We start from the raw sequence: 24,399 nt of genomic DNA, 5'->3' as shown, positions 1-24,399 counted from the left end.
GTAGGACCATCTTATCAGCCCATGTTTACCCAGGTTACGGAGTCTTCCAGGAATCTGTGCTCTGGGCAGCACTGTGGCTCGTACTCTATGGTGTTATACAATATTTTACCCTTTCGGCTTTTGGGGGCGGGCAACCACCCAGCTCCTAAATAAATCACACGTGGAGGCTTATTCTTTCTTATAATCATCTGGCCTTAGCTGGGCTTGTTTCTCGCAGCTTTTCTTAACTTTAAACTATCCTGTCTCTCCTTTGCCTCTGGGCTTTTTCCTTTTTTTACTTCTGTGTATCTCACTTTCACTCTTACTACGTAGCTGGCTGGGTGAGTGGCTCCTGAATTCCTCCTCCTCTCTTCTTCTCTCCTTGCTCCTTGTTCTCCCTCCCCCCAGAATTCTCCTTCTATTTATATTCTCTGCCTGCCAGCCCCACTGATCCTAGCTCCTGCTTTGCTATTGGCCATTCAGCTCTTTATTAGCCCATCAGGTGTTAGACAGGTGAAGAACCACAGCTTCCCAGAGTTAAACAAACGCAGTGTAAACAAAAGCCACACCTGAAAATGACACTATGGGATTCAAAACAATTGAAGTTCAGAGCAAAGACTCTAACTTGGTGAAAATTGCAGTGCATGATAGCACCTGGTTAGATGGAGACTCAGGCCCAGCCAACTGGAGCATGGGAGGTTACCCTAGGCTGTTCTAGAGTCCATGATAGCACCTGGTTAGATGGAGACTCAGGCCCAGCCAACTGGAGCATGGGAGGTTACCCTAGGCTGTTCTAGAGTTCATAATAGCACCTGGTTAGATGGAGACTCAGGCCCAGCCTACTGGAGCATGGGAGGTTACTATGTTCTAGAGAGTCCACGGGTAAGGTAGTTCATGGACTCAGGTATGCTGAAAGGAAAAGGGAGGGTTTTCTGAGGAGAATAAGAGAGCACACATGAAAACCATGAAGAAGGTGATCCCAGAAGGTCTGTTCATCAGGGAGACAAATCAGCTTGGTCGAGGGACATGGAAGAAAAACGGGCAGGTAGAGCAGGGGACAGACAGGGCAGGAGTAAAGTCTAAACTCACTTTCTTAGGAAGAAGGAAGTGCTGATGGCTTTGTGTCGGTTTGTACCTGAATGGAAATGGTGTTTTGTAAAGATGACTCTGGAAGTGTTATTGCCAGCAGCTGGGGACAGTCTAGAGACGAGCAGCTGGGTTGCCAGCAGTGGCCCGTGTGTCATCAGATGGCTTATCTGTCACTCGTTGGTTCAGCAAGCATGTATTGAACAGCTGTTATTTGCTAAGCATGCTTTTAGATACAGGAGCTGTGTCAGTTAGCCACGGACCTCGTGCTTCTGGTGGGAGGTGTAGATCTAGAGGAAGATGTTTGCAGCAGGAAGTGAAAGGAAAACCTGATTTGAAATATCTGGAAGGAACCTCAGTGCACTTGACATTAGATCGAGGTAAGAAGAGTGAGACTCAAGAGCGACCCCAAAACTCTGGGGCCTGGGCCACTGAGAAGGTAGAGGAGTTGTGTGGATCTGAAATGTTGGCAAAGGAAGAGCAACGGGTGGGAAAATGGGCCAGGTTCTGATTTGACCTTGAAGCCACTGCTGCTGCTTCCCCTTCCTTTCTCCCCCTCCCTTCTCCCTCCTCTCCCCTCCCTCCTCCTCTTCCTCCTCCTTCATCTCTCCTCCTTCTCCTTTTCCTTCTTCTTCATCCCTTTTCTTCCTTTTCTCCTCCTCCTTCCTTCTTTCTCTTCTTCATCCTTCTCCTCCTCTTCTCCCCCATCCTTCTCTCTTTTTTTTTTATGTCAGAGAAAACAACTGGATTTAAAATTCAGTTTAATGAAAGCAGCTTCTTTTCAATAACTGCAATTTGTAATCTGAAGCAGTGTGGCGTCAGGACTTGCCCTCTGCTCCGTGGGCTTCAGCTGCCACTGCAAGGTCTCCAGCGCTCTTGAGGCAGGTGCTGGATGTGATCTCTTCTGTGGGAGTCTTTGCGGCAGTTTCAAGAGCTGGACATGCATCTAGAGTTCAACAACTTCAGTTCTCGTCCACTGAAGGGATGTTCTTGTGAATCTGAAGGGTGGGTGCAAACATCTTCATTGTGTTTTTCCCCCAATCAAGACACCCTTTTGTATTTCTGATCTTCATAGTAAAGCGCTGCTAAAGGATCTGGAGCCCCCATAATATTGTTTAGATTTTTCTAGGCTGAGACACTTTACCTGGAATTCTTGATTTTGCAAATTTGTGATGAGTCCATTCTGTACAAATGAGCAATCCCATGTCTTTTGTCAGTCTGGAGTCTGCTTGGAGGCCTCTGAAATACTGAGCTCAAAACCCCAGTCAGAAGTATAGGAATTCTCCTCCTTTTTTTTAAAAAATATAATTTACTTATTTTTATTTTATGTGCATTGGTGTTTTGCCTGCATACATGTCTATGTGAGAGTGTCAGATCTTGGAATTATAGACAATTGTGAGCTGCTCTGTGGGTGCTGGGAATCGAACCAGGAACTGAATTGAAAAAGCAGTCAGTACCCTCAACTTCTGAGCCATCTCCCCAGCCCAGTAGTTCTTTTCTTTTGAGGCTTCATAGAAAACAAGCTGACAAACACTACCGCTACCAGGCGATCAACATCTACAGTAACTGAAGTCGACAGCATTCCAGCCAGGGCTGCATTGTGGGTTACTGCATCTGCTGTGTCCAGTCTGAATTTCCCTACCAATTGAAGCTCAACTTAGAGCTTCTTCACGCTGAGAGACTGGGTTTGGGAGAGGTGACACAGGAAACACTGGGTTTTAAGGCCCAGGAGGCTGAGATGAGATGCTAAGGTTAAGACAAGGCCACATGCTGACTTTGAAAAGTTCTTGGTAGAGAGTGTAACAGTGTTCACAATAGTTTTCACTATCTTTAAATTCTTGAAGGAAATCCTGGTAAATCTAACCAAAATTAAAAAAAAATAAAAGCTTTTTACTTGAATTAAACAATTTAGTGAGATAAAACATGTCAGCCCATACTGATGGAAAACCCTAGTTTGGGGTCATTTATAATCTTTTAAAGAATATATTAAAAACATTTATATTTATTTACTTGTGTGTATGTGTGTGCACACATGTGAGTGCACATGTGCCATACCACATATGTGGAAGTCAGAGGACAACTTGAAGAAACTGGTCCTCGCCTTTCACTATGTAAACTGTGAGAATCAAATCAAGATTCTCAGACTTGGTGGCAAAGTACCTTTACCCATTGAGCCATTTTTCCAGTCTTCATTTTGTAGTTTTAATTTTTAAGTTTAGGATTGTCACTTGAAAATAGGCTAAATTATAACTGACAGATTGACTGGTCCACTTATTCTTTGAAAACAAAGACTCTACAGGGAAAAATAAAGAAGGGTTCTTGGAGAAGAAAATATATGGAGTTATACACCACTGAGGATATTGAGTCTTAGTTTGAAATCAGAGGAAGCCATAGAGACACAGCCGGAGGCCAGTGCATACGACAGGCAGGTCAGGAGAAGGTGGAGTCAGTGTGTGTCAAAGTGTCAAACAAACATATAAACATCTGATAAGAGCCTCAGAGTGAAGGGCATGGCTAAAAACCACCAGAGAAGGCATCTGTCACCAGTCACCAGTGAAATAATCCAATAGGTGAGCTCTTCTGTCTTGAGTGAGCTCTGGCTTCTTGTCTCTTTGCCTCTTGTCTCATCAGATGAAAGGGCCGGGGTGTTATGTGAGGGCTGAAAAGAGCTAGCCAGTAGCAAGTGGAATAAAACAACATTTCTGGGGAGACACCTTTTATCTGGCTCTCCTCTCTTGCCGAGGCAAGTCCTTTCCCCTTATTAGGGTCCACTAGAAGAGCGGAAGAGAACCTGGACCAGGTCATGGGGTTAGCATCCACATATGGCTTTCGGGTCCTATACAATTGTATAATATTGGTCCTCCTCTCAGGAAGATAGGAAGCCTGCCAGGTTTCTTGGATCCCCACAAGCCTGGAGGAGGTGGCAAGAGCATCCCTCGGACCTAGCTATACTCTAGCTGTCAGAGTATGGTGCTAAGGTGGGATGCAGCTCGAGATGAAATGAGATGGCTCAAGGTCAAAACACTAGAACGATACTCAGAGTGATTCTTCAGGGAATTCTGGGTTGTGCAACCTGCTTTGTGTATCATTTTCTGCAGACCACAGCAGACTCTAAACCCACATCTAACGGCGAATCAATCCCACACCAGTTATGTTTTAAGGGGTTATTTATTTTGGGGGGTAAAACTTACATACACCATAAACCGTCAGGAAGGGAGCCTAGTCACTGGAGCAGGAGCCGGGAGCAGGAGCCGGGACCAAGCGCTGGAACCAAGAGGCCCGAGCCGAGATCTGTGGCTCTTTTTAAAAGAGAAATATACCACGCCCCAGTGGGCTGGTATTTCAGCGGCTATTGGCTGACCGAGCGGAAGGCCCTCCCACAGCACCGTGGGCTCATGCTTCAGCGACTATTGGCTGAAGCAGCAGAAGATACTCCCGCAGCACACATCTGTTCATGACAGTCTCTTAGGTCAAGTGCAAGACAAGCCATGATCCTCCACCTGAGAGCAAAGCAGATGCCATTCACAAGAATATGACGCTGTAGTTGTGCTGTTTCGTTTTTACTGTCAACCTGGCAGAACCTAGGGTTGCCTTGGAAGAGAGAGTCTTGACTGAGTCACTGACAGGACCAGGTTGGCCCATGGCCATGTCTCTGGGGAACTGTCTCAATTGTCGGTTGACATGAGAGGGCCTGGCCCACCATGGGTGGTGGTCACCCCTGAGCAGGAGGTCCCAGGTTTTATAAGAAAACTGACTGAACAAGATGGATGCTAGCCGGTTCCTAGTGTTCCTCCCTAGTCTCCACTTTCAATATCCATCTCCAGGTTCCTGTCCTGACTTCCCTCTGTGATGCACTGTAACCTGAAAGAAAACCCCTCCTTCCCAAGTTACTTTTGGTCTTGATGCCATAGGAAAAGCCAACTGGGACACTCGTACAAAGTAATTCCGAATTTGTTTCTTATGTGAATAGAATCCTTATGTCTTCCTTGTACACACCTGGTGTCACCTTGCACACACCTGTCTCCTGGTCGTGGTTCTCAAACAGGTGATTTTCTGTTACTGCTTCCCAGTCAGAGGTGCTGAGGTGCCAGAACCTGGTGTTCCTAACATGGGTGGTTTGTGCTTGAAATCCCTGGGGTGAGAGCATGCACCCGTGATCAGCACTCATTCGACCACACAGACAGTCAGCCTCTGCATGATGAAGAGCCTGGTCCTAAATGTCCTGCTCCCTGTGGTTATGAAAGGCTAGAGTAAGCCATTGCACTGGGCTGAACCAGGGCTGGGAACTGGTCGGTCAGGTTGGTAGGAATTCCCAGTGTCTCTCAAACTAAGATTGCTACAAATGTCCTGGGGCAGAGTCCCTCTGAAAGGGGAAGCAAGCAGCAACTCCCCCCCCCCCGCATAGGCCTCTGCTGCCCCTTTGCCAGAAAGGCACTGGTGCTGTGAGTACTCAGGAGTCAGCATTGCCCAGACCTATGAGGCTTTCCTCTGCTAGACACCCTGGAGAGGTGGGAGGAGCACATTCTGCACTGAGCACCTAGGAGAATGATTTAGATCAGATGCACCACAACTGTTGTTCCCCCTTGTCTGTAACATGAGGGCCAGCTTGTTGGGGTTTCTGTCCTGCCCAGTACCCTACAGCCAGCAAATCCCAAAGAAAATCACAGAGTCTACATTAGGTTATAAACTGATTGGCCCATTAGGTCAGGCTACTTATTAGCTCTTATAACTTATGTTACCCTATTATCCTTATCTATCTATGTATGACTCAGTACCTTTTCTAGCTGGGCAGCTCACATGTTGCTTCTTTGGTGGTCTGGGCAGGAATGGCGGAGGGAGCTTCCTGCTTCCCAGAATACTCCCGTTCTCTTTGCTCCACCTCTACTTCCTGTCTGGTTTTCCTGCCTGTACTTCCTGCCTGGCCAATCAGCATTTATTTAAAATATGATTGACAGATTACAGAGAATTCTCCCACACCACTTGTCACCATGATTCCCGTCACTGACAGTGATTTCACAACATGTCACAGTTTGAATGACCTCCTTTAATGGTTTCCTCATGTGTGTGTAGGGCTGTAGGTGTGTGTATGTGTAGTGTATGCACATGTATGTGTACAGAGGCTAGAAGAGGACTTCAAGCGTCCTCTGTCTCTCTCTGCCGTGTTCCCTTGAGAGTCTCTTACTAATTCTGGAGCTAGGCAGGCAGACAGAAAGCCTCAGTGATCCTCCTTCTCTGGCCTCCAACAGTCCTGAAGTTAGAAGTACAGAGCCATGTCTGATTCTGTATGGGTGCTGGAGATTTGAACTCTGATTCTCATGCTTGTGCATCAAGCACCTTTACCCACTAAGACATTTCCCTACTCCTAAGGATTTTCTCTCTTTTTGTTTCTGTTTTTGTCAAGACAGGATTTCTCTGTGTAAGAGCCCTGTCTGTTCTGGTCCTCCCTCTGTAGACTAGGTGGCCTCCAACTCACAGAGATCTGCCTGCCTCTGCCTCCTAAGTGATGGGATTAAAGGTGTGTGCCACCATCACCCAACCCCAAGTACTTTAAGTATAAGAAATTGATGCTTCCCCTTTCTTTAAATCCATGAGGTTGATATTTTCCCCATGAAGAAAGTGAGACTTAAGCAATAGAGGTAGCCAGTAGCAAAGCCCATATTCAAGTCCGGATCAAACGTCTGCCATCTGGTACCCTTCTCTTACTCCATAGCTTGCTCTTCACAAATGTGGCTTTCCTTGTAACAACACTAGTTGCTACTACTCAAGAGGAAAATGTGGTGACAGAGTCATACCAATGGTCAGTAGGTACACAAAGGAATCACTGGCGCTGGCAAGTGCAAGGCTTTCCTGCCAGTCCTTCTAGTGATAAGGACATCATCAAAGGAGCCATTTTAATCTGGGCAGCAGGACTGTTTTGTATAATTCACTCTGACCGCCACACTGGCAGTGGTGCTGGGTGAAAATGCGCTGCTTGTGCCCCCGTTGCTGCCGGACAGGCTTCCTGCTCACACTGTTCTTAATGGCCACGTGCCGCTCATTGACACTAGCAGAATGGCTGCCATCTGGACCAGCACTGTCAGGAGCTTTTGCTTTATACACGATTGTGCTTGCGATTGAGGGGGGCAAGTAAACAAGAAAACAAATGAGTGGCAGTGAAGACCAGCAGGCAGAAAAGAGGCTTCTCTCAGCAGTGAGTGAGGACGAGGAGGGCTCTCTTCACTCATGAGCAAAACACTTGGATCCAGCCTGTTGTTCCAGGTTGTCCTATGCAGGACACAAATCTCAGCACTACACTACAGCATATGAGACCTCTGTGTGTGTGTGTGTGTGTGTGTGTGTGTGTGTGTGTGTGTGTGTGTGTGACTCACATTCAGAGGAGGAGGGCATGGGTTTGTGTATGTGCCAATACTGACCAGTCTATATGAGGGTCATTCGGATGTCTAATAAGTGATATTAAACAGTGTCATAATATCATAAACACCATTTACAGCAATCCACCAGGAGACTCGCTCTGGCAGGGGAGGGCAGAGGTTCCTGCTTTCATGCTCTCCACTAAGTCCCACAAGAAGCCGTGTTTGTTGCATACAAAACCAGCTTAGCCGAGAGGTAGAAAGAAGCTGCAGCCAGCAGGGGCTGCAGGATGTCAGAAGCATGTGGAGAGCACCGGGTTCTCGCTGCCTTGGATAGCCCCTGTCTGGCCACATTTTCCTTCTTTAAAGATCTCCTTTAGACATTTTTTTGTGGACAGATCTCAGACGAGTTGACCGAGCTTTGATTTGTGTGCTGATGTCTTGATTTCCCCTTCAGTTTGGGACATGGTTTTTCTAGACAGGAATTCCGGGTTGCTATGTGTTTCCCATGTTTTTGAAGATTTCAGTCCACCTTTTCTTGCTTGCGTGGTGGAAAGAAGTGCCACTCAATCTGGACTCAGTTCTGCCCTCATGGTAAGCTGTGCTTTCTCTCTTGCAAGACTTCCCCTCTGTCTTTGTTTTTGTGCCTTGTGAATTCGATATGCCTAGCTATAACTCTTGGTACTTGTCCAGGCTGGTATTTCTGAGATTACTGGATCGCTCATGAACTCCAGCAGATTCCCAGCCATCATTCTCACTTTCCTGTTCTGTCCTTTTCCAGGATCCCATTAGTAGGTACCCACGGTTCCTGAAAATGCTGATGTTCCACTCATCTTTTCCTCACCTCTACACTTGAGTGAATTTGCCCCTTTTTTATTGATAAACCTACAGAGGCATTGTTGATTTCATACATTGTGTGTGGATGTAGCATTCTGTTTCGATTTCATCTCAGGTTATCAGAAGACACACTTATCCATTTAGTCTTGCATGCTGTTTCCCTTTTCCATTAATTCTTTAGCATGTTAATCATAGCTATTTTATATTCTGGGTTGGATAATTCCAAAATATTCACCATTGCTAAATCAGTTTCTGGATCTTAATATGTCACTCTAAACAATATTTATTGTCCTTAGCGTACTTCAGTGTTTCTGTCAGACGTGAAGTGTTGTAGGGGGACTGGGCTACATAGACCTTCATTGCAAGGGGTCATCTGACTAGGAGTTATGCAGTGTCTACCTTTACTGTGACTATAGATATCTGCATATTCAACTCCCCCCTGCATCTCTCCGTCTCCACTGTTGTCTCCTGGTTTCCTCAGAAGTTTTAGAGCCCACACCCTGCCGCTCTTTCATCTGCATCCCTCCATTGCACAGGGGTTCTGTGGCGCCCATGTAAGCTGTGTGAGGAAGTAGTCTATGTTCCTGTGGGAAGGTCTTACAGGTGTGTGTGTCCCTGAGCTATCATCTGCACAGCTTTCTTTCAGCACCTCCTGCTTCTACTTTCAGTGAGACAAGAAGGCTAGATGGATTAGGATCACTAGCTACATTTCTGATGAAATCTTTGGTAAAATACTTTTCCCTGAGAGCTGTCTTTCAACACAAATGCACAAAAAGCAGAACCACAGGAGCGTTTCAGAGTGGGTGTGTCCCTTCGCCTAGCTGGAAACAGGGCGGAGGGCTTTTCTCTCGTCCCCATGGTGAGAAGATGATGTGGACCCTGAAGTAAAACATGGACCTTTAATTGATGAGCATCTCTGCAGTGAGCCTCCAGCAATTTGTCAAGGGAGTTTAAGTGCCCCCCCCCCCCCGCCGCCATGGCTGCAGCTGCTGCATCTGTGCTCGGGCTCCTGCTCAACTGCTCTGAGTTGTCAGTCTTTGCATCTTAGCATCCTGCTTTCTCACGGCAGCCGTTTGTCCAGTGGTCACAGTCCTCTGGTGGATGCAGGAAGTGATATTTTGTCTGCTTTTTGCTTATTGTAAGGATAGATGTGATCATATTCACCATCTTTAACACGTTAGAGAAAAATCCAGAAGTCTAAGTTGCTCTTTAATGATAATTGTGTTTGTTTTTTTTTTGTTTGTTTGTTTGCTTGTTTGTTTTTTGTTTTTTTTTTCAAGTCAGGGTTTTTCTGTAGCTTTGGAGTCCTGTCCTGGAACTAGCTCTTGTAGACCAGGCTGGCCTCGAACTCACAGAGATCCACCTGCCTCTGCCTCTTGAGTACTGGGATTAGAGGCGTGCACCACCACTGCCTGGCCTTTAATGACAGTTGTACAAAAGTGGACATCATAGTAAAACTGAGAGATTGAGTTATATTGGTGGCCATATTTTATTTATTTTGATTATTTGATCTTGTTATAGAAATTGAACCTGCATTTATATGTAAAAATTAAGTATAATATGAGACATATATCCTCATTCTTACAATTTTACATTGCTCTGGAGCAATCTACTGCTTAGTAAGGAAAACTCTTCGCTAGCTCTGCTTTTAATCTTTGCAATTATTAAAACTGCAGAGATTTAAAGAATATATTTACCATTGGCTATCCTATCATTTGATTTATTGCACAAAATACAGCACTACTCTCTCTCTCCCAAGATATGCTTTATGTCTAACAACTGTGTCCACTGTTAGTTGTATGGGCAGAGCCAGAGCTGGGGCCTTTTGTTAGTGCTTCAGGGTCCTTATCAGATAGGAAAATTCTTGTGCTTAATTAAACAGCTGTGGGTTATAGTGGCCACACTGCTAAGGACTGCCCTAGTCCGCTGGAGTCACCAATAGAGTATCTCTTACAGAGCACAATCCTAAGTAGGAAGCGTTGTTTTACATTCTGATTTGAGAGCTTTTGGAGCTACAGCAGATTTTAAACCCCTATTCTGTTTACTTAGGATACTTCCAACTGTAATTGACCAGAAAGCCTTTACTTTCCCCATGGAGCCTGAGGATAAACTTTGGCGACCTCAAAAACAGCATGGTTCATTTTCACCTGGCCTTACAAGAGCAAAGGTAGGAGCCTATGAGACTGGCAGCCAGTGATTCTCTCCCCCCTCCCCCCGCAGGGTGTGGGGGAGGCTGGAGGAAGGCAGGTGGGGGAGGGGTGAGGCCAGAGGGAGGGGAGGCCAGGGTATGAGGTTCCTTCAGGGATAATAAAAATATTCCAGAGTTATATAGTGGTGATGGTTTACAACTGTGTAAATGCACCACTGAATGTACATATTCAAAAAGGAAACCTGCCAATAGATAAATTATATCCCAACAAAACTGCTAATTTTTTTTTTCTAAAGTGGCATTTCTAGTATTTGGTGGTGATTGTGGTGGAGAAGGTTTCATTCAGCTTATACTTCCACATCACTGTTCATCATCAAAGGAAGCCAGGACAGGAACTCAAACAGGGCAGGAACCTGGAGGCAGGAGCTGATGCAGAGGCCATGGAGGGGTGCTGCTTACTGGCTTATTCCTCATGGCTTGCTCAGCCTGCTTTCTTATAGAACCCAGAACCACCAGCCCAGGAATGGTACCACCCACAATTGACTGGGCCCTCCCCGATCAATCACTCATTAAGAAAATGCCTCACAGGCCTGCTTTTTATTTTAAAACATGATAAAATAAAATATAATAAGATAAAGCAAAAACCATTATATTGCAGTTAGACACGACAACCCAAGGAGGAAAGGAGTCCCAAGAGCAGGCACAAGAGTCAGAGACCACTTGTTCTCACCGTTAGGAGTCCCATAAAAATACTAAGCTAAATGTTATAATATGTACACAGAGGGCCTAGAGCAGACCCATGTGGGCCCTGAGCTCACTGCTTCAGTTTCTGTGAGAAAACTGCTTAATTTTTAAAGAGTAAATAGTTACATTGTATTTTTTTATTTTTTTACTTAAAAATTTTATTACTTAAAAAAAATACCAATCCAAATTCCCCCTTCCTCCCCTCCTCCCAGTCTCCTCTCTCTCCCTCTACAGACCCTTCCCCACCCCTCCAACCCTAAGGGGGTGTCATGTACCTTGCCCTGTGGAAAGTCCAAAGCCCTCCCTACTATGTCAAGGTTGAGCAAGGTTTACATCCAAAGAGAATAGGATCCCATGAAGCCGGTATCTCCAGTAGAGACACATCCCAGTGTCACTATCAGTGGCCCCTCAGTTTGCCCCAGCTGTCAGCCCCCTTCAGAGGGGCTTAGTTGTTCCCATGCTCATTCACTCCCAGTCCAGTTGGAGTTGGTGAGCTACCATTAGCTCAAGCAAACTGTCTCAGTGGATGACCCCTTCATGGTCTTGAATTCCTTGCTCATACTCTCACTCCCTCTACTCTTCAACTGGACCTTGGGAGCTCAGTCCAGTGCTCCGATGTGGGTCATTGCCTCTGTTTCCATCAGTTGTTGGACAAAGGTTCTATGGTGATATTTAAGATAATCATCAGTCTGACTACAGGGTAAGATCAGTTCAGACACGCTCTCCTCTATCTCCAAAATATATAAAGAACTCAAGAAATGATATTGTGTTTTAAATTAGATAATATAATACATATTTTGATCTGTTTCTATAATTTGATGTTACTGTTGTTTTGGATGTGTCTATAGCACAGTTATATCTCAGCAAAAGAACTTTCTTCAGAAGTAAATCAGTCAAAGCACACTTTTTTCCAAACAGAGCTCAGAAGGAACATGTCCTGCTTCTCTGCTGTAGGAACTTCCTGGTGCAGTCGTGGGAGTCTTAGGGAACCACGTGATCTGCAGATAAAGATGCTTTGGCTTCCTCTTTTCTCATTTGTTGCCTTGATCCCTGAAGGTGGTCTGTTGAGTAGGAATGGAAAAAGGAGACATCTTGCCTTGTTCACTGTTTTAGTGGAAATGCATGGAGTTCTTCATTTAACAAGGTGTTGGCTTTGGGCTTGCTGTAAATCCTTTACTATGCTGAGATACTGTTGCCTATATCTCTATTCTCTCCAGGAGATGATCCTTTCATCTATTTATGTGGTGGATTATGTTTATTGATTTGTGCATATTGAACCATCCCTGAATGTCTTGGATGAAACCAACTTGATCATGGTTGATACTCTTGTTGATGTGTCATAGAATTAGATTTATTAATATTCTATTGAGAAGTTTTTCACTTTTATTCATCAGACATTTTGGCCTAAAATTTTCTTCCCTTTCCCTTTTTTCCTTCTTTGTTTGGCTTTGGTATCAGGGTAATACTGGCTTGGCAGAAGAAATCTGGTGATTTTCCGTCCTTTTCTATTTTACAATACTCTGAAGAGTGTTGATTTAAGTTCTATGAAGGTCTGGTAGAATTCTGTACTAAATTTATTGGGCCCTGGGCTTTTTTAGCTGGGAGGCTTTTAATTACTACTTCTGTCTAACTGGGTATTATGGGTATATTTAAATTATTTACTTTTCTAGGCTTAGGTAGTTTGTATGTTTTTTGTTTTGTTTGTTTTTGTTTTTTTAAAGAGCTCATGAGGTCTCTGGCTTTGCCTACATGGAGTGTTTTTTAGTTTGGTTCTGATTCCCTTTGTGTTAGTCGGTTCAGTCCTCTCTAACAGAATATCCCAGACCAACATGAAGGATGTCTGCCTCTTCCAGCTACCGATGCTACAGGGCCCAATCCAGATGCTGGCAGATCGGGGATGTGATGAGGGCCCATTTTCTATTTTGGCACTAACTACATTCCTGAGGCTCCACCCTCATGATCTACTCTCTGAGCATAGGCCTTGCCTCCTGACAGCACCACATCAGGGCTAAGCAGATCAGCAGATGCTGTGGGGAAGAAACATGCAATGCGTATTGGCCATCCCAAAGTAGTCAGAGGTCATTGCCCTTGGGAACCTAAATATCATTACTTTGGAAATACCAACATGTCTAATGTTCAGGACAATCCTAGAAGGAGGCGTTGTCATTATCATCAGCTTATTTGGAAAGAGACCAAGGTACATGATGCTAGATATGTATCTTGTCAGAGTCGGGATTTGGAACCCAGAAATGCAGGGCCACAAAGCTGTGCTCGTACCCACTGTGGTATTCTTTTTATGACAGCTTTATTGAATTCAAATGCTCATATCATAAAGCTCTCTACTTTACAGTGCTTAGTAGGGTGGAGTTTTAGCATATCTACAGTTACAGTCAGGGGAAGAAACCCTTCCTATTACTGCTTCTATTACCTTCCATTTTCCTTGATGACACTTGCCACAGATGTAATTGGCTAGTGAACTGCATGACTATTTTTTTCTTTTTAAAGGTTTGTCATTCTTTTAGATTACAAGCTCAATGAGTATAGAATCTTTGCCAGTTTGTCCATTGCTGTACCATGTCAGGGGACTCTCGATAAGTATTTTTTTGAACGAGTAAATGAAACCACCATAGAGACCACCAATTTGCGCTCATGCCCAAGTTAGGCATCCATGCAGGCTACTCTGCACTCACAGGCAGCCCGCTGGTGCCTCTGTCATGGCGGGGCAGCACGCTCATGCCTGTCCTGTCAGGGCGGCCAGCTCGTGCCTCTGTCATGGCGGAGCATTCAGCTAGTGCCTGTGCCTCTATCATGGCACTTGCTACATTTGACCCAGACTCTGTGGATTGCCAAGGATTGTTAAGGGCATGTTGGAATGGGAAGGACAGGTCAGGTCTCTGTGGCGCAGACCTTACAGTTGAGTCAGAGGAGACAAATCATCAATAGAAGAGCAGACCACGATAAAACCCTGCAGAAAAAGAGACAGTATGCTGCAGTAGGGGAGCTCACACTTCCATCTTCCTCCTGTTCAGCAGCTGCTGCCTCTAGAACATTTCTAGGTTTTTTGTTTGTCCAGGTGTATATGTGTTTTCTGCTAAGAAACCTGGGAAGGGCCTCAGTTGGTTCACAAGACCAGAGACTGAAGGCTTCCGACTTAGAAAAGCAACAAAAGTATCTGAGATTAGGACTATTGTAAAATGGATAGTTGTTATTATTATTCCATAGGAAAATTAAACATTGGTCAGATATTTATTTTTTCCATAAGAGTTTTGAATCCTGATAAATGACCATGAATATAAAGACAAGGAAGTACATGCTAACGGGTACAGCACTGTGTTCTCTGGACTAAGGGAGCTCTGTTCAGAGAGGGGTGTGGACGTCTCCCACCCTGACATGTTTTATCCCTAGATATCGATGACATCTGTCTAATGGCACACGCCTTTAATCCCAGCACTGAGTGTCAGAGGCAGGTGGATCTCTGAGTTCAGGGCCAGTCTGGTCTACACAGACTTTTAAACCAGTTGCTTTTTCATACTGTCTCTCTCCCCAAAGTGAGGGCTGGTTTTGGAATTCTAATTCTTGCCAAAAAAGCTTAGATGACAATTAGGAGTTGCTCAGCTGTAACTGAGGATCACTCTAAGAATTGTATCTTAAGCTTTTTAATATATGAAAATCTTAAGTCATTCAAAATAACTGACAATTTAAAAAATTATAGGAGCAGGTTCACCTTTTTAAAAGGATTCCTCTTGAAATAAATATAGAAGCAGTGATGAAATATTAGTGAGTAAACTTGGACTCGAAAGCCTTATTTTCAGAACTACAGATGCATTTCCTGTCGCTGTGACAGAAGCAGTGTGAAGAGGGAAGAGCCTCGGCCGTGGCCACTTAGAGGCACGGTCCATCTTGGCAGAGTGTGAGGTCACGCGCCTGCAGGAAGAGGAGAGACTGCTGCTCAGCGAGCTTTCTCCTCTGCATTCAGTCCGAGACCCCGGCCCGAGGGATGGTGCCACCTCAGGCAGGGTAGTTCCCCCTTCCCGACAGATATCGAGACACACCCTCAGAGACACAGGTGCGTTTCCATGGTGATCCTATAAGCAGTCAAGTTGACACAGAAAAGGAACTATTACGATAGACACTTGTGCCTTAGAATACTCACTTCATTATTCTCTAAATTCATCAGCTAATCACCTTGTCCCATTCTCCACCAAACGCCCTGGCCTATGTGTTCCTCCAGATGGTTATTTTGTTTGCAGTAATACACCCAGTACATGTATATAAGCAGGCAAATAGGATTTGGATTTAGTGTGGATTTTTTGATTTTTACTGGATGATAATGGTTTTGGACAGTCTCCCCATGTGACCCAGGCTAACCTCTCACTCATTGTATCTTGACTCCCCCATGCTGGTATTTTAACTGAGTACCATCAGGCCCAGATAAAGCATTATATTTTGAATATAAATAAAAATAAAATATGTTCTTTGTGTATAGATGCTATATAAAAGTATGTTCCCATAACTATCCTTAAAATATATGCAATTTCAAAAATAAAGAACTTTGAGATAACGCAGTTTAACCTGCAATATGACATATTTCTGATTTGTTTCCTGTTGAATATAACAAACAAAAGAATGTGACCTTGTAGGTTCCAGGGTTGAGTTTGAAGAGCTTAAAGCAAGTAAGAAATATCGTTGGTGGTTATTTTTGTCATATATATGTATGAGGGTTTTTTTGTTTGTTTATCTCTAAACTCCTTCTGCTGTCACACACCTGCGGTCTCCGGGCCTTGGGAGGCTGGTCAGGAGGAACATTTGAGCCAGGGAGTTTGAGGCCACCTTGGACTTCATAAAGAGATTCTGACTAAACCAAAAGCAGACAAACAGCAATGACAGCAGCCAAGTGTGACGCCACATGTCTGTTTAGGGAGTTGGCGGCAAGGGGATCAAGGCTAGCCTGAGTTAGTGTAGCAAGTTTGAAGCTACCTGAGTTACATGAGATCCTGTCTCAAAACAAACCCAGAGTGTAAAAGAAAAGAAAAACTTCATTGCTGTTCATTATATACTCGTTTTGGTTTAGTATAGAACTAGTAGATTTTGCCCCAGGAGCTGTCAAAAAAACCAGAGCCCCAGGATAATGTTTGATGTTTACTATGGTCGCACCGCTCAGCCGCATAGCTGCCAGTGTGCCCGTTTGAGAAGCAGAGGATTGTACGTCATCAATTTCTTTATCAGATGTCTCAGGAGGCCCTTGTATGTGGCCGTCACTCTGCTGGCTGCTGTGGGAGGAGTGTGTGGAATGAGTTCCCAGGCAGAGGACGCTGCATTCATAAAAGACTGGGGGCAGGCAGGGCGCGAGTAGAATGAGAAGTGAATAAGCTCCAGCCTGATAGAGTGGCGGATGAGGCGAGCTCGGCACTGTGGTCTGATCAGAATGTGCTCTTCTGAGCTTGGCTCGAGAGTCTGAGTAATGTGTAGGGTGACGGGGAAAATAGAGGCTTTCAGCAGCCACATGACAATAACCCGGCCCTCCATTCAGAGGTGTATAACAAACGAGCTGCTTCTGGGTTGCTGGTAGGGCATCTCCATCAGAACATACAGCCCACATGATTCCAGCCTTTCTGTACAAGTGTCTGTCATTTCTTCATCCCCCAGTGCCCCAGGAAGGTCAACCCCAAAGCAGTGCCAGGCATGGCATAACATAATAAGAAAACAGTATGTGATCGGCCACCTCTCTGCTTACATTTTACAGTTGTTAACCTCGACCATTTTTGCTTCATCTGTTTCTACTGAAGTGTTTTAAGTACAGACCTAATGACATTTCACCTCTTAATGCATTTTTAAAATGAGCTTTCCCCCACTTACAGTACTGTTATCACACCTAATGCAGTCAACAGTGCTTGTGGATATGATACATCTCAGCTCATACTTAGATTGCCCCGGGAGTCCGCAGATGGTGTCCCATGCTCTTCATCAAACCTGGGACATGGAGGTTTTCCTGTTGCATTTCACTTCTAAAGCAAGGACACTTCAGCTTGCGGCTGTCATCTGTGTGTAGACAGTTTGGAACCCAGAGCAGACTCTGTATGGGGCACTGCATGGTTTGAACTGGCATCCTGGCTTCACCACTTGCTAGTCACACTTTGACCAGTCCCTTGCTGTCCCTGTGGCCTGGCTCCTTACATGCATGGTGGAGTAAGGACAGTGCACATCTTGTAGGGCTGCTCCAAGGGCAACAGGTTCCGTGTTCCCAGCAGGGCCCACATGGCGAGCACTGGGCAGGCACAGGTGTTCCCAGTGGTTTTGTGATTAGTCCCCACGAATCTCTGGGGTACCTGAGGCCTGAGCCACTCCATCTCTCTGCTCTCGTGAAGCTCACGTTCTAGTTGGGATAGGATAGACTAGGAACATAGAACAAAACTCAAACAACTTGAAAATAAACATACAGCACGTTGGCCTCTTTGACTGTAGGCTGTGTCCGAAGTGACAACTGTAAAGGTTTCTGAATAACAGCCAACACCGGATTGGAAATTGAACACACAGTGACTGGGAGGTGTTTCTTGGTCTCACTTCCTCCTTTGTACCGTAACGCCGACTTCACTTGTAAGTCACATTAGAATTGTGTGCTACACTGGGATACTGCCAGCCACGTGCTCTTGCGGCCCTTTGTTACAGTTTAGCTGGTGTGCATATGTACTATGCATTCTTTGAAGCGGTTTACAGTTCACAGTGTAGCTGAGTTGTAACTGAAGGGACATGATTCCTACTGAGTTGGGACTGTCTGTTGGGTCTCGGACCTGGAAGCCTATACCACTCATGACATCTCCATGACAAGATCGATTAATTGCAAATTTTTGTTTATATAGTTTTTTCCAGAAGTATAAACTACTAGCAAGACTTCTTACAATCACTTTCTTACTTTGTGTGGGTTTGGGAGCACCTGTGCCAGGGCACACATGTCAGGGTTGGGATGGCTGTGGGAGTGAGTGTCCATTCTTTTCCCAGTGCGTGCATCCTGGAGACAGACCATGACTTCTTGACAGCAGTGCCCTTCCCAGTTGTGCCATCTTGCCAGCCTGCTGTCTAGATTTTATTGTAGTGTGTGCTATAGTTAACTAACATCTTGAAAGAGGCACCCCAATTTCAAATGCTAGTCACTATTCTCTGGTCATCCAAAAGAATCCATAGCAAGGGGACCATGGAATGAGCAGCAGCCTGTGTGCTGTGAAAAGTACACAGTAAAGAGTCAACTGGGTCCGTCTGCTCTGGAAGCCCATGAAGGGGCTGTAGGCCTTACACTAGTAGTCAGTGGAGGTTGAGTTCTTTATGGAAAATAAAAGGCACAGGAAGCCGAGTATGTATGTGTGTGTGTGTGTGTGTGTGTGTGTGTGTGTGTGTATGTGTGGTCAAGGCCAACTTGAGCAACACAGCAGGACTTCAATAAAGAGTTGGGGTGTTACAAATGTTTGGGGGTTGGTGAGATGGCTCTGCAAGTTAAGACCCTAGCCACCAAGCCTGATGCCTTAAGTTGGATCGCCTGCACCCACATCCCAGAAGGAAAAACCCAACTCCTTCGAAGCTGTCCTCTAACGTTCACCACACACCCCCGGGACCCTAAATAAATAAATAAACAAATGTAATTAAAAGTCTTAAAAAGTTGCACAGCATGTCACCTGCGACACAGCACCCTGTAAGCTAACAATTGAGTTACTGGGGCAGATTCTAAGAGCAGAAACACAAAAGGCTTGCCTTTTCTCACTCCATGTACACTAGTTTTCACCCAGATGTTTTGGGGCTGTGCTGCTGTGTGCTGTGAGCTGAACCCACAATCCTGAGACAGGCATTCCGCAGACAGTGGGACAGGACCTGTCCGTACAGCAGTGTGGGAAGCCTGCCCTGAACTTGGGGTCCTGGCTATGTCAGAACCAGGAAGTGCATCACTCAGAGCACCCCAGGCTGCTTCTAACAACTCTTCTGCTGTGAGGACCGTCAACCACTGACCATGTGACCTTGCATCTTAACACTTCTGTATTCTGTCCCTGCCCAGCTAGTTAGATTCCACAGTTAGGACAGAAACTGTGTCCAACTCATTGTGTGTGCCCATGCCCATCACTGACAGGACTCCTGCTCCTTACCCATGGCATGTGCACCCCAACATGGCTAAGATCACACCTTTCTCAGCCTTCCCTGCAGTCCAGTGTAGCAGTGGAGGATGGAACAGAAGTCTAGTGGAGTCATCAGCTCATCTTTGTGATGAAAGGGACTGTCACAGATGCCACATTGCTTTGCAGTTCCTGTTTCCCTCTTCCTTTCTGCTAGAAACAAGCATGGCATTTGAAGCCACAGCAGCCACTTTGCACAGGGTGACAAGCATGAGGGCCGCCTCTGGGGATAGCGCAGTGGGAGAGGGAAGGAGCCAGGTCCCTGGTGGCTTCTCTGGTGACTAAAGAACTCCAGCAGTCTTCCACTCTGCCACGTGTTAAGGGACCCGAAAGGGCTTCCCTGCTTAGTTAGCGTCAGTGGCTCAGCGCTACGATCACAGGATCACAGAATCCTTTCTCCCACTCTGCTATTTAACCTTCAGCCGCTCTGTGTTTGCGCCCAGCAGCAGCATGTGACCGGGGCACATCTCACAGTGATGGGGACTGCTCTGCTCTCAGTTTTATGGCCTCCAGATTTCAAGTGATAGCAAACTCAGCCCAGAAATGCTTTCATGTTTCTGTGCCAAAATCACTTGCACATCCCCGACGTGTCCCCCAGCCTACAGCACTCTGTCCTCCTTACTGACACATTCCTTGAAAGGGAGGGGAGCAGAGGAGTGAGCACCTCTTCCGCGTCCTTCTAGCCACAGTGGAAGGCTAGCCTCCAGGGGCCTTGACCTCTGCAGCTATCTCTGATCACTAATTAGTTTCTCTCTCCTTGGGGAATCCCAGATATTTGCATGACTGACGCAGTTTCTTCATTTGGGTCTTAATGTCATTGCCATCTCCTGAGAAAGATGATCCTAGACTGATATACCTAAGGAAGCCTCCCAATGCTTTCCATCCCAGTGAGGGAAGGAGAGCTGGGGTCAGAGGCAAACCAAATCCATCTCCCCACTGGCAGCTCACGGGGTCTGGCAGTTGCTCGTCCAGTTACCTTCACTGGAAGGTAGGCAGCTACTGGGAACGCCCTGTCCCCATTTTAAGCTGAATTAAAGTCGGATGTGTCAATCCCCACCTACCTGTTCTGGCACAAAATAAGCCGAATAAGTGTTTGCTCTCATTCTTCAGTGCTCAGGAAAAAAGGGCAAACACTTCTGGAAAAAAGTGGCTATCCTTATAGCTTTGTGAACTTGAAGCATCAGGCTGGTGTCTGGTTAGTTCTAAGTAGCCCAGAACTGATGCTGCTGAGCCTATGGGGGATTGAGCTTACCTCCCTGGCAGGGGGTTGAGAAAAGAAGCCATTGAGAACAGGATGTTAGAATGAAAAGCTAAAAAAATGAATTAAATGTGTTAATTATACCATAACTTTAATGACTTATGAAGTTGTATTCTTGAATAGACATAAATATACAATGAAACGTACCTGTCACCTGGCTTTAACAGCTTTTGTGATTTCCCTCACTCCTGTCTTCTTTGGGCAAAGTTTGCCCCCCTTGTCTCTCAACAGCCTCCCATAGCCCAGGCTGGTCTTAAACTCACCATGCAGCCAAGGATGATCCTGAGATTTCAGACCCAAGTTGCCATGTCTGGTTATGTAGTATTGTTACTCTCTTTTAATGATACTTTGGTTGATCAGTAAATCCAGCTCTAATCAGCTTGATCTGCTCTTTATAAAACTACAGCCGTCTACCACGCTTCATCTTAGCAGCCACCAGTGTCTCCTGAATGCACGATTGCATTAGGGACTGGAGCCAGTCCTTCAGCACTTACTATTGTCTATGAAGATTATTTTTAGATGTTTTTGGTGAATATGAAATAGAGTTTTTAAAGAAAAGGAGGCTAAATGCTAACTCCCTTTTATTTTCCAAACTCCAAATTAATTTGTTGGTGTTACCATTAGGTATTCTGGAGGCTGGCCTTTAAGAACTCATGGCTTTAATATATTTGAAGTATGTCAGTCCACTGCGGTCTCCCTCCCCCACTTGCCAGCATACTCTTTTCTAGTTTCCCCCGAATAGCAAGCACTTTATAATTTATGAGATACTCAACATATACCAGTCACTCGAATCTTACAAATGACCCTGTGAAGTCTGATATTATTCCCCATGTTACAGATGAGAAATTTAACTCATGTGGCTCAAACTGGGACTCACTGTCTACTGCTCTTTTCAATATATAAAATCACGGTTGTGAGAATGAGTGAAAGGTGACTGAATTATTTTCCTATTTGTTCTTTCTCTGGCTTTGAGATTTAAATGGAAGATGACTTTTACCAGTGGGAATACAGCATTAAGCAATATCCACTTAGGAAGACATTACTTGGGGCAGGCACTGTTGAGAACAATGTTCTGCTGCTAATACTGTAACTTGGCAAATAGCCTCTCTCAACTTTGTTTGTGAAGCATTTCAATTTTGATTACTCTGTGTGGGAGCTACTGCTCGGATAGATGTGTGTGTTTTATGGTCTGCCCATGTCTGGGGAGCTGGCATTATATGCTGCCTAGTGTTTTTAATTCAGAAGTTCTTCTAGAAGCAACCTTAGCCACTTGTATTCCAGCCCTAGTTTTAATAGCATAAGCTATTTCCTTCTTATATAGCGTTGTGGGCATAGTAATAAAATAAATACCACAAAATCACTGATGAGATGAAAATTGAGCTCCCTGCTTCTGTGCAGCCATGTAGGTAAAACAGTAATTGGCTCTGATAATAAGTTTTGTTCTTACAAACCAAAGTCTAAATGAGAGTCACATTTGATATATCTGCTTGTAATTACTATCAAAAGGAGAGAATGCAAATTTTAGATTGTTTGGTGACTCAAAATAGATTAAAGAAATCACTGCCTTTTCTTGACCAATTGAAGAAAATTTTCTGAAGTTATTTTTGATATTTCTCTTACTGCTCGTGAGAGAGAATTTCCCAGAGAGTGGCTTTTTGCTTAATGGAATGATTCATTCCTTTTGATTTTTAAATTTATAATTGTTTTTCTTAGTAAAATTAAACCCTTATCATTAGATCTGACAACAAGCTGATAAGAAAACTATCCTTCAGACTGCATGACAGATTTTAGCACTAGATCTATTTGATCATGATTTTTAGTGAAGCCATCTTTAATATTTTATTCCTTGTTGGGTATCAAGCCCAGGACCTCTCACATGCTAGGCAAGTAGTCTACCACTGGGTTATATCCCCAGCCTCATATATATTTTTGTTTAGTTTTAAATTTTATTCATTTATTCATTCATTCATTCATGTGTGTGTGCTTGTATAGAGGTCAGAGGACAACACTCAGAAGTTGGTTCTCTCTTCCCACATGTGGGATCTGGAGATGGAGCTCAAGTTGTAAGGATTGGCGGCAAGTGTGTTTACTCACTGAGCCAACTCACTGGCAGTATTTTTTATATTATTTTATTATTTTTGAGACATATTGAGCTATATTTTTTATATAGCTAAGGCTGACTGGCCTTGAATTTCTAATCTTTCTGCCTCACCTCAAGTTAGGATTATAGACTGTGTCACCATGACCAGAATCCAATATTTTAAAAGGAAAATCAAATCATGCAGGTATTATCATTTTAATAAACTCATGCTTTGGTGCCAAAATGCTGAAGAGGAGACAATTAATAATTTTAGGAGCATTGTTCTAGGCAGCCACAATAAGAGTCAGTGTTCCAAATACCATTTCTGTTAGCATGGTGATTTAGTTCCAGAATATCTGTGCCCCAGAGATGTAAAATAGGGCAGAGAACAACTGGGTCTCAATGCTGGCACTTACAGCAACTCTGGTCATCTCTTCCCCCAGCCAGTCCTGTAGCCACACAAAGTTAATGGAACATAATAAAACTAAGAAAGCCTCTCTGGTCCACTGAGCCAGTGATCCCAGAATGAAAAAGTCCTAACGAAGCTGAGACATGATAGATGAAGCCATTACCATCAATTGTATCCACAATCCACATTTTTAAAGCATCCTAATTACAGAAACCACATCCAGTCAATATAATACATATTAGCAATTTCTTGATCCTTGGTAGGATGGAAATTACCCTGCAAGCTTAATTAAGAAGGAAAAAATTATGTTCAGGTATTAATTTCAATTTTAAAAAGGCACTTGGCTCTCTCTGCAAAAATGCCGGAGGAGCGCTGCGAGTGTGGGCTAGCCGCAGCAAGGAAGCCATCTGTAACTGGGCTCCACGTTACTTCTGTTTCCATATGCACTTAAAGGAGAAAGTTACAAGACATGCCTGGCTTGTGACGTGCGTTTCCAGATGGGTTAAATACAGAGGGCAGTTGAGGACAGTTATGTGGAGGCTTGGTTATTCAGGAGCAATTAAAACCAGAAGGGAAGTGTGGAGCATATGTTACCAGCTCATCCTGACAAGATCGTGCCTTCATTCCTTTCATGCCTTCCTCTTCATTGAAACCACAGTCTTTTTATGGATGCTTGAGTTGGAAGAAATAAGTGGACTCTGGACTGGTCTGTTGGGTTACTGCAACCATTTTAACACTTGCCCTCTGTACTGAAATATTTGACTGAACCCAATCAAATTTTCTCCCTGCTCCCAGTATCTCCAAGTTCCTTTAAAAGTAAAACTCACAAAGTCCAGATATTGTGCTCCTATCTGTACAAAATGTCCAGAGTGGAGTTAGGTGTGGTAGAGACAGAAAGAGTCCCAGTGGCTGCTGGGATGGGGGTAGCAGGACTAGGAAGTGATTGCTAATGGATGCAAGGCCTCATTTGGGGGACATAAAAGTGTTCTGGAACTAGACAGGGCTGAGTTGGCTTAGCCTTGTGAACAGAACCACAGGTCTGTAGATTATATTGCGGGACAAGTCATACGACATCTCACGGGTGACTCCTAAGTGCCAACTGTCACCTTAACCTGCAGTCACAGGCTGCTAATGCACAGGGCAGCGCCTCCCGAGAGCATCACACTCACCCATTGCCCTTGACAAGCAAATGGGTTGACTTGCAGAGAAGTGAGGTGACTTTGCTGAGCCCCACCCGGCAGTCCAGGCTAGGGTGGTCACCTAGGTTTGTGGCATCCTTCCAGTGCCCTCCACCGCTGCCATTCTGACAGGAATCCTTTAGAATGAAGAACAGATCATTGGAACAAGATGCTGA

At 44.7% G+C, this 24,399-nt stretch overlaps 1 protein-coding gene across 3 annotated transcripts in view; it reads left to right on the top strand.

Annotated features, from left to right (window-relative positions):
- The window catches only part of Iqch (IQ motif containing H), a 198,180-nt gene that overhangs the window by 12,500 nt on the left and 161,281 nt on the right, over positions 1 to 24,399 (top strand). For all 3 annotated transcript variants that reach the window (XM_048424152.3, XM_048424148.3, XM_085689214.2), the window contains exon 4: positions 10,302 to 10,419. In XM_048424152.3, coding sequence (XP_048280109.3) covers positions 10,302 to 10,419 — 118 coding nt within the window. The remainder of the gene's footprint in view (positions 1 to 10,301; positions 10,420 to 24,399) is intronic.

The sequence above is a fragment of the Myodes glareolus genome, chromosome 4 (assembly GCF_982192425.1).
Source record: "Myodes glareolus chromosome 4, mMyoGla1.1, whole genome shotgun sequence".
Lineage (NCBI taxonomy): Eukaryota > Metazoa > Chordata > Mammalia > Rodentia > Cricetidae > Myodes > Myodes glareolus.
Note: the sequence above shows the minus strand (reverse complement) of the source record. Positions and strands in the feature narration are given on the sequence as shown.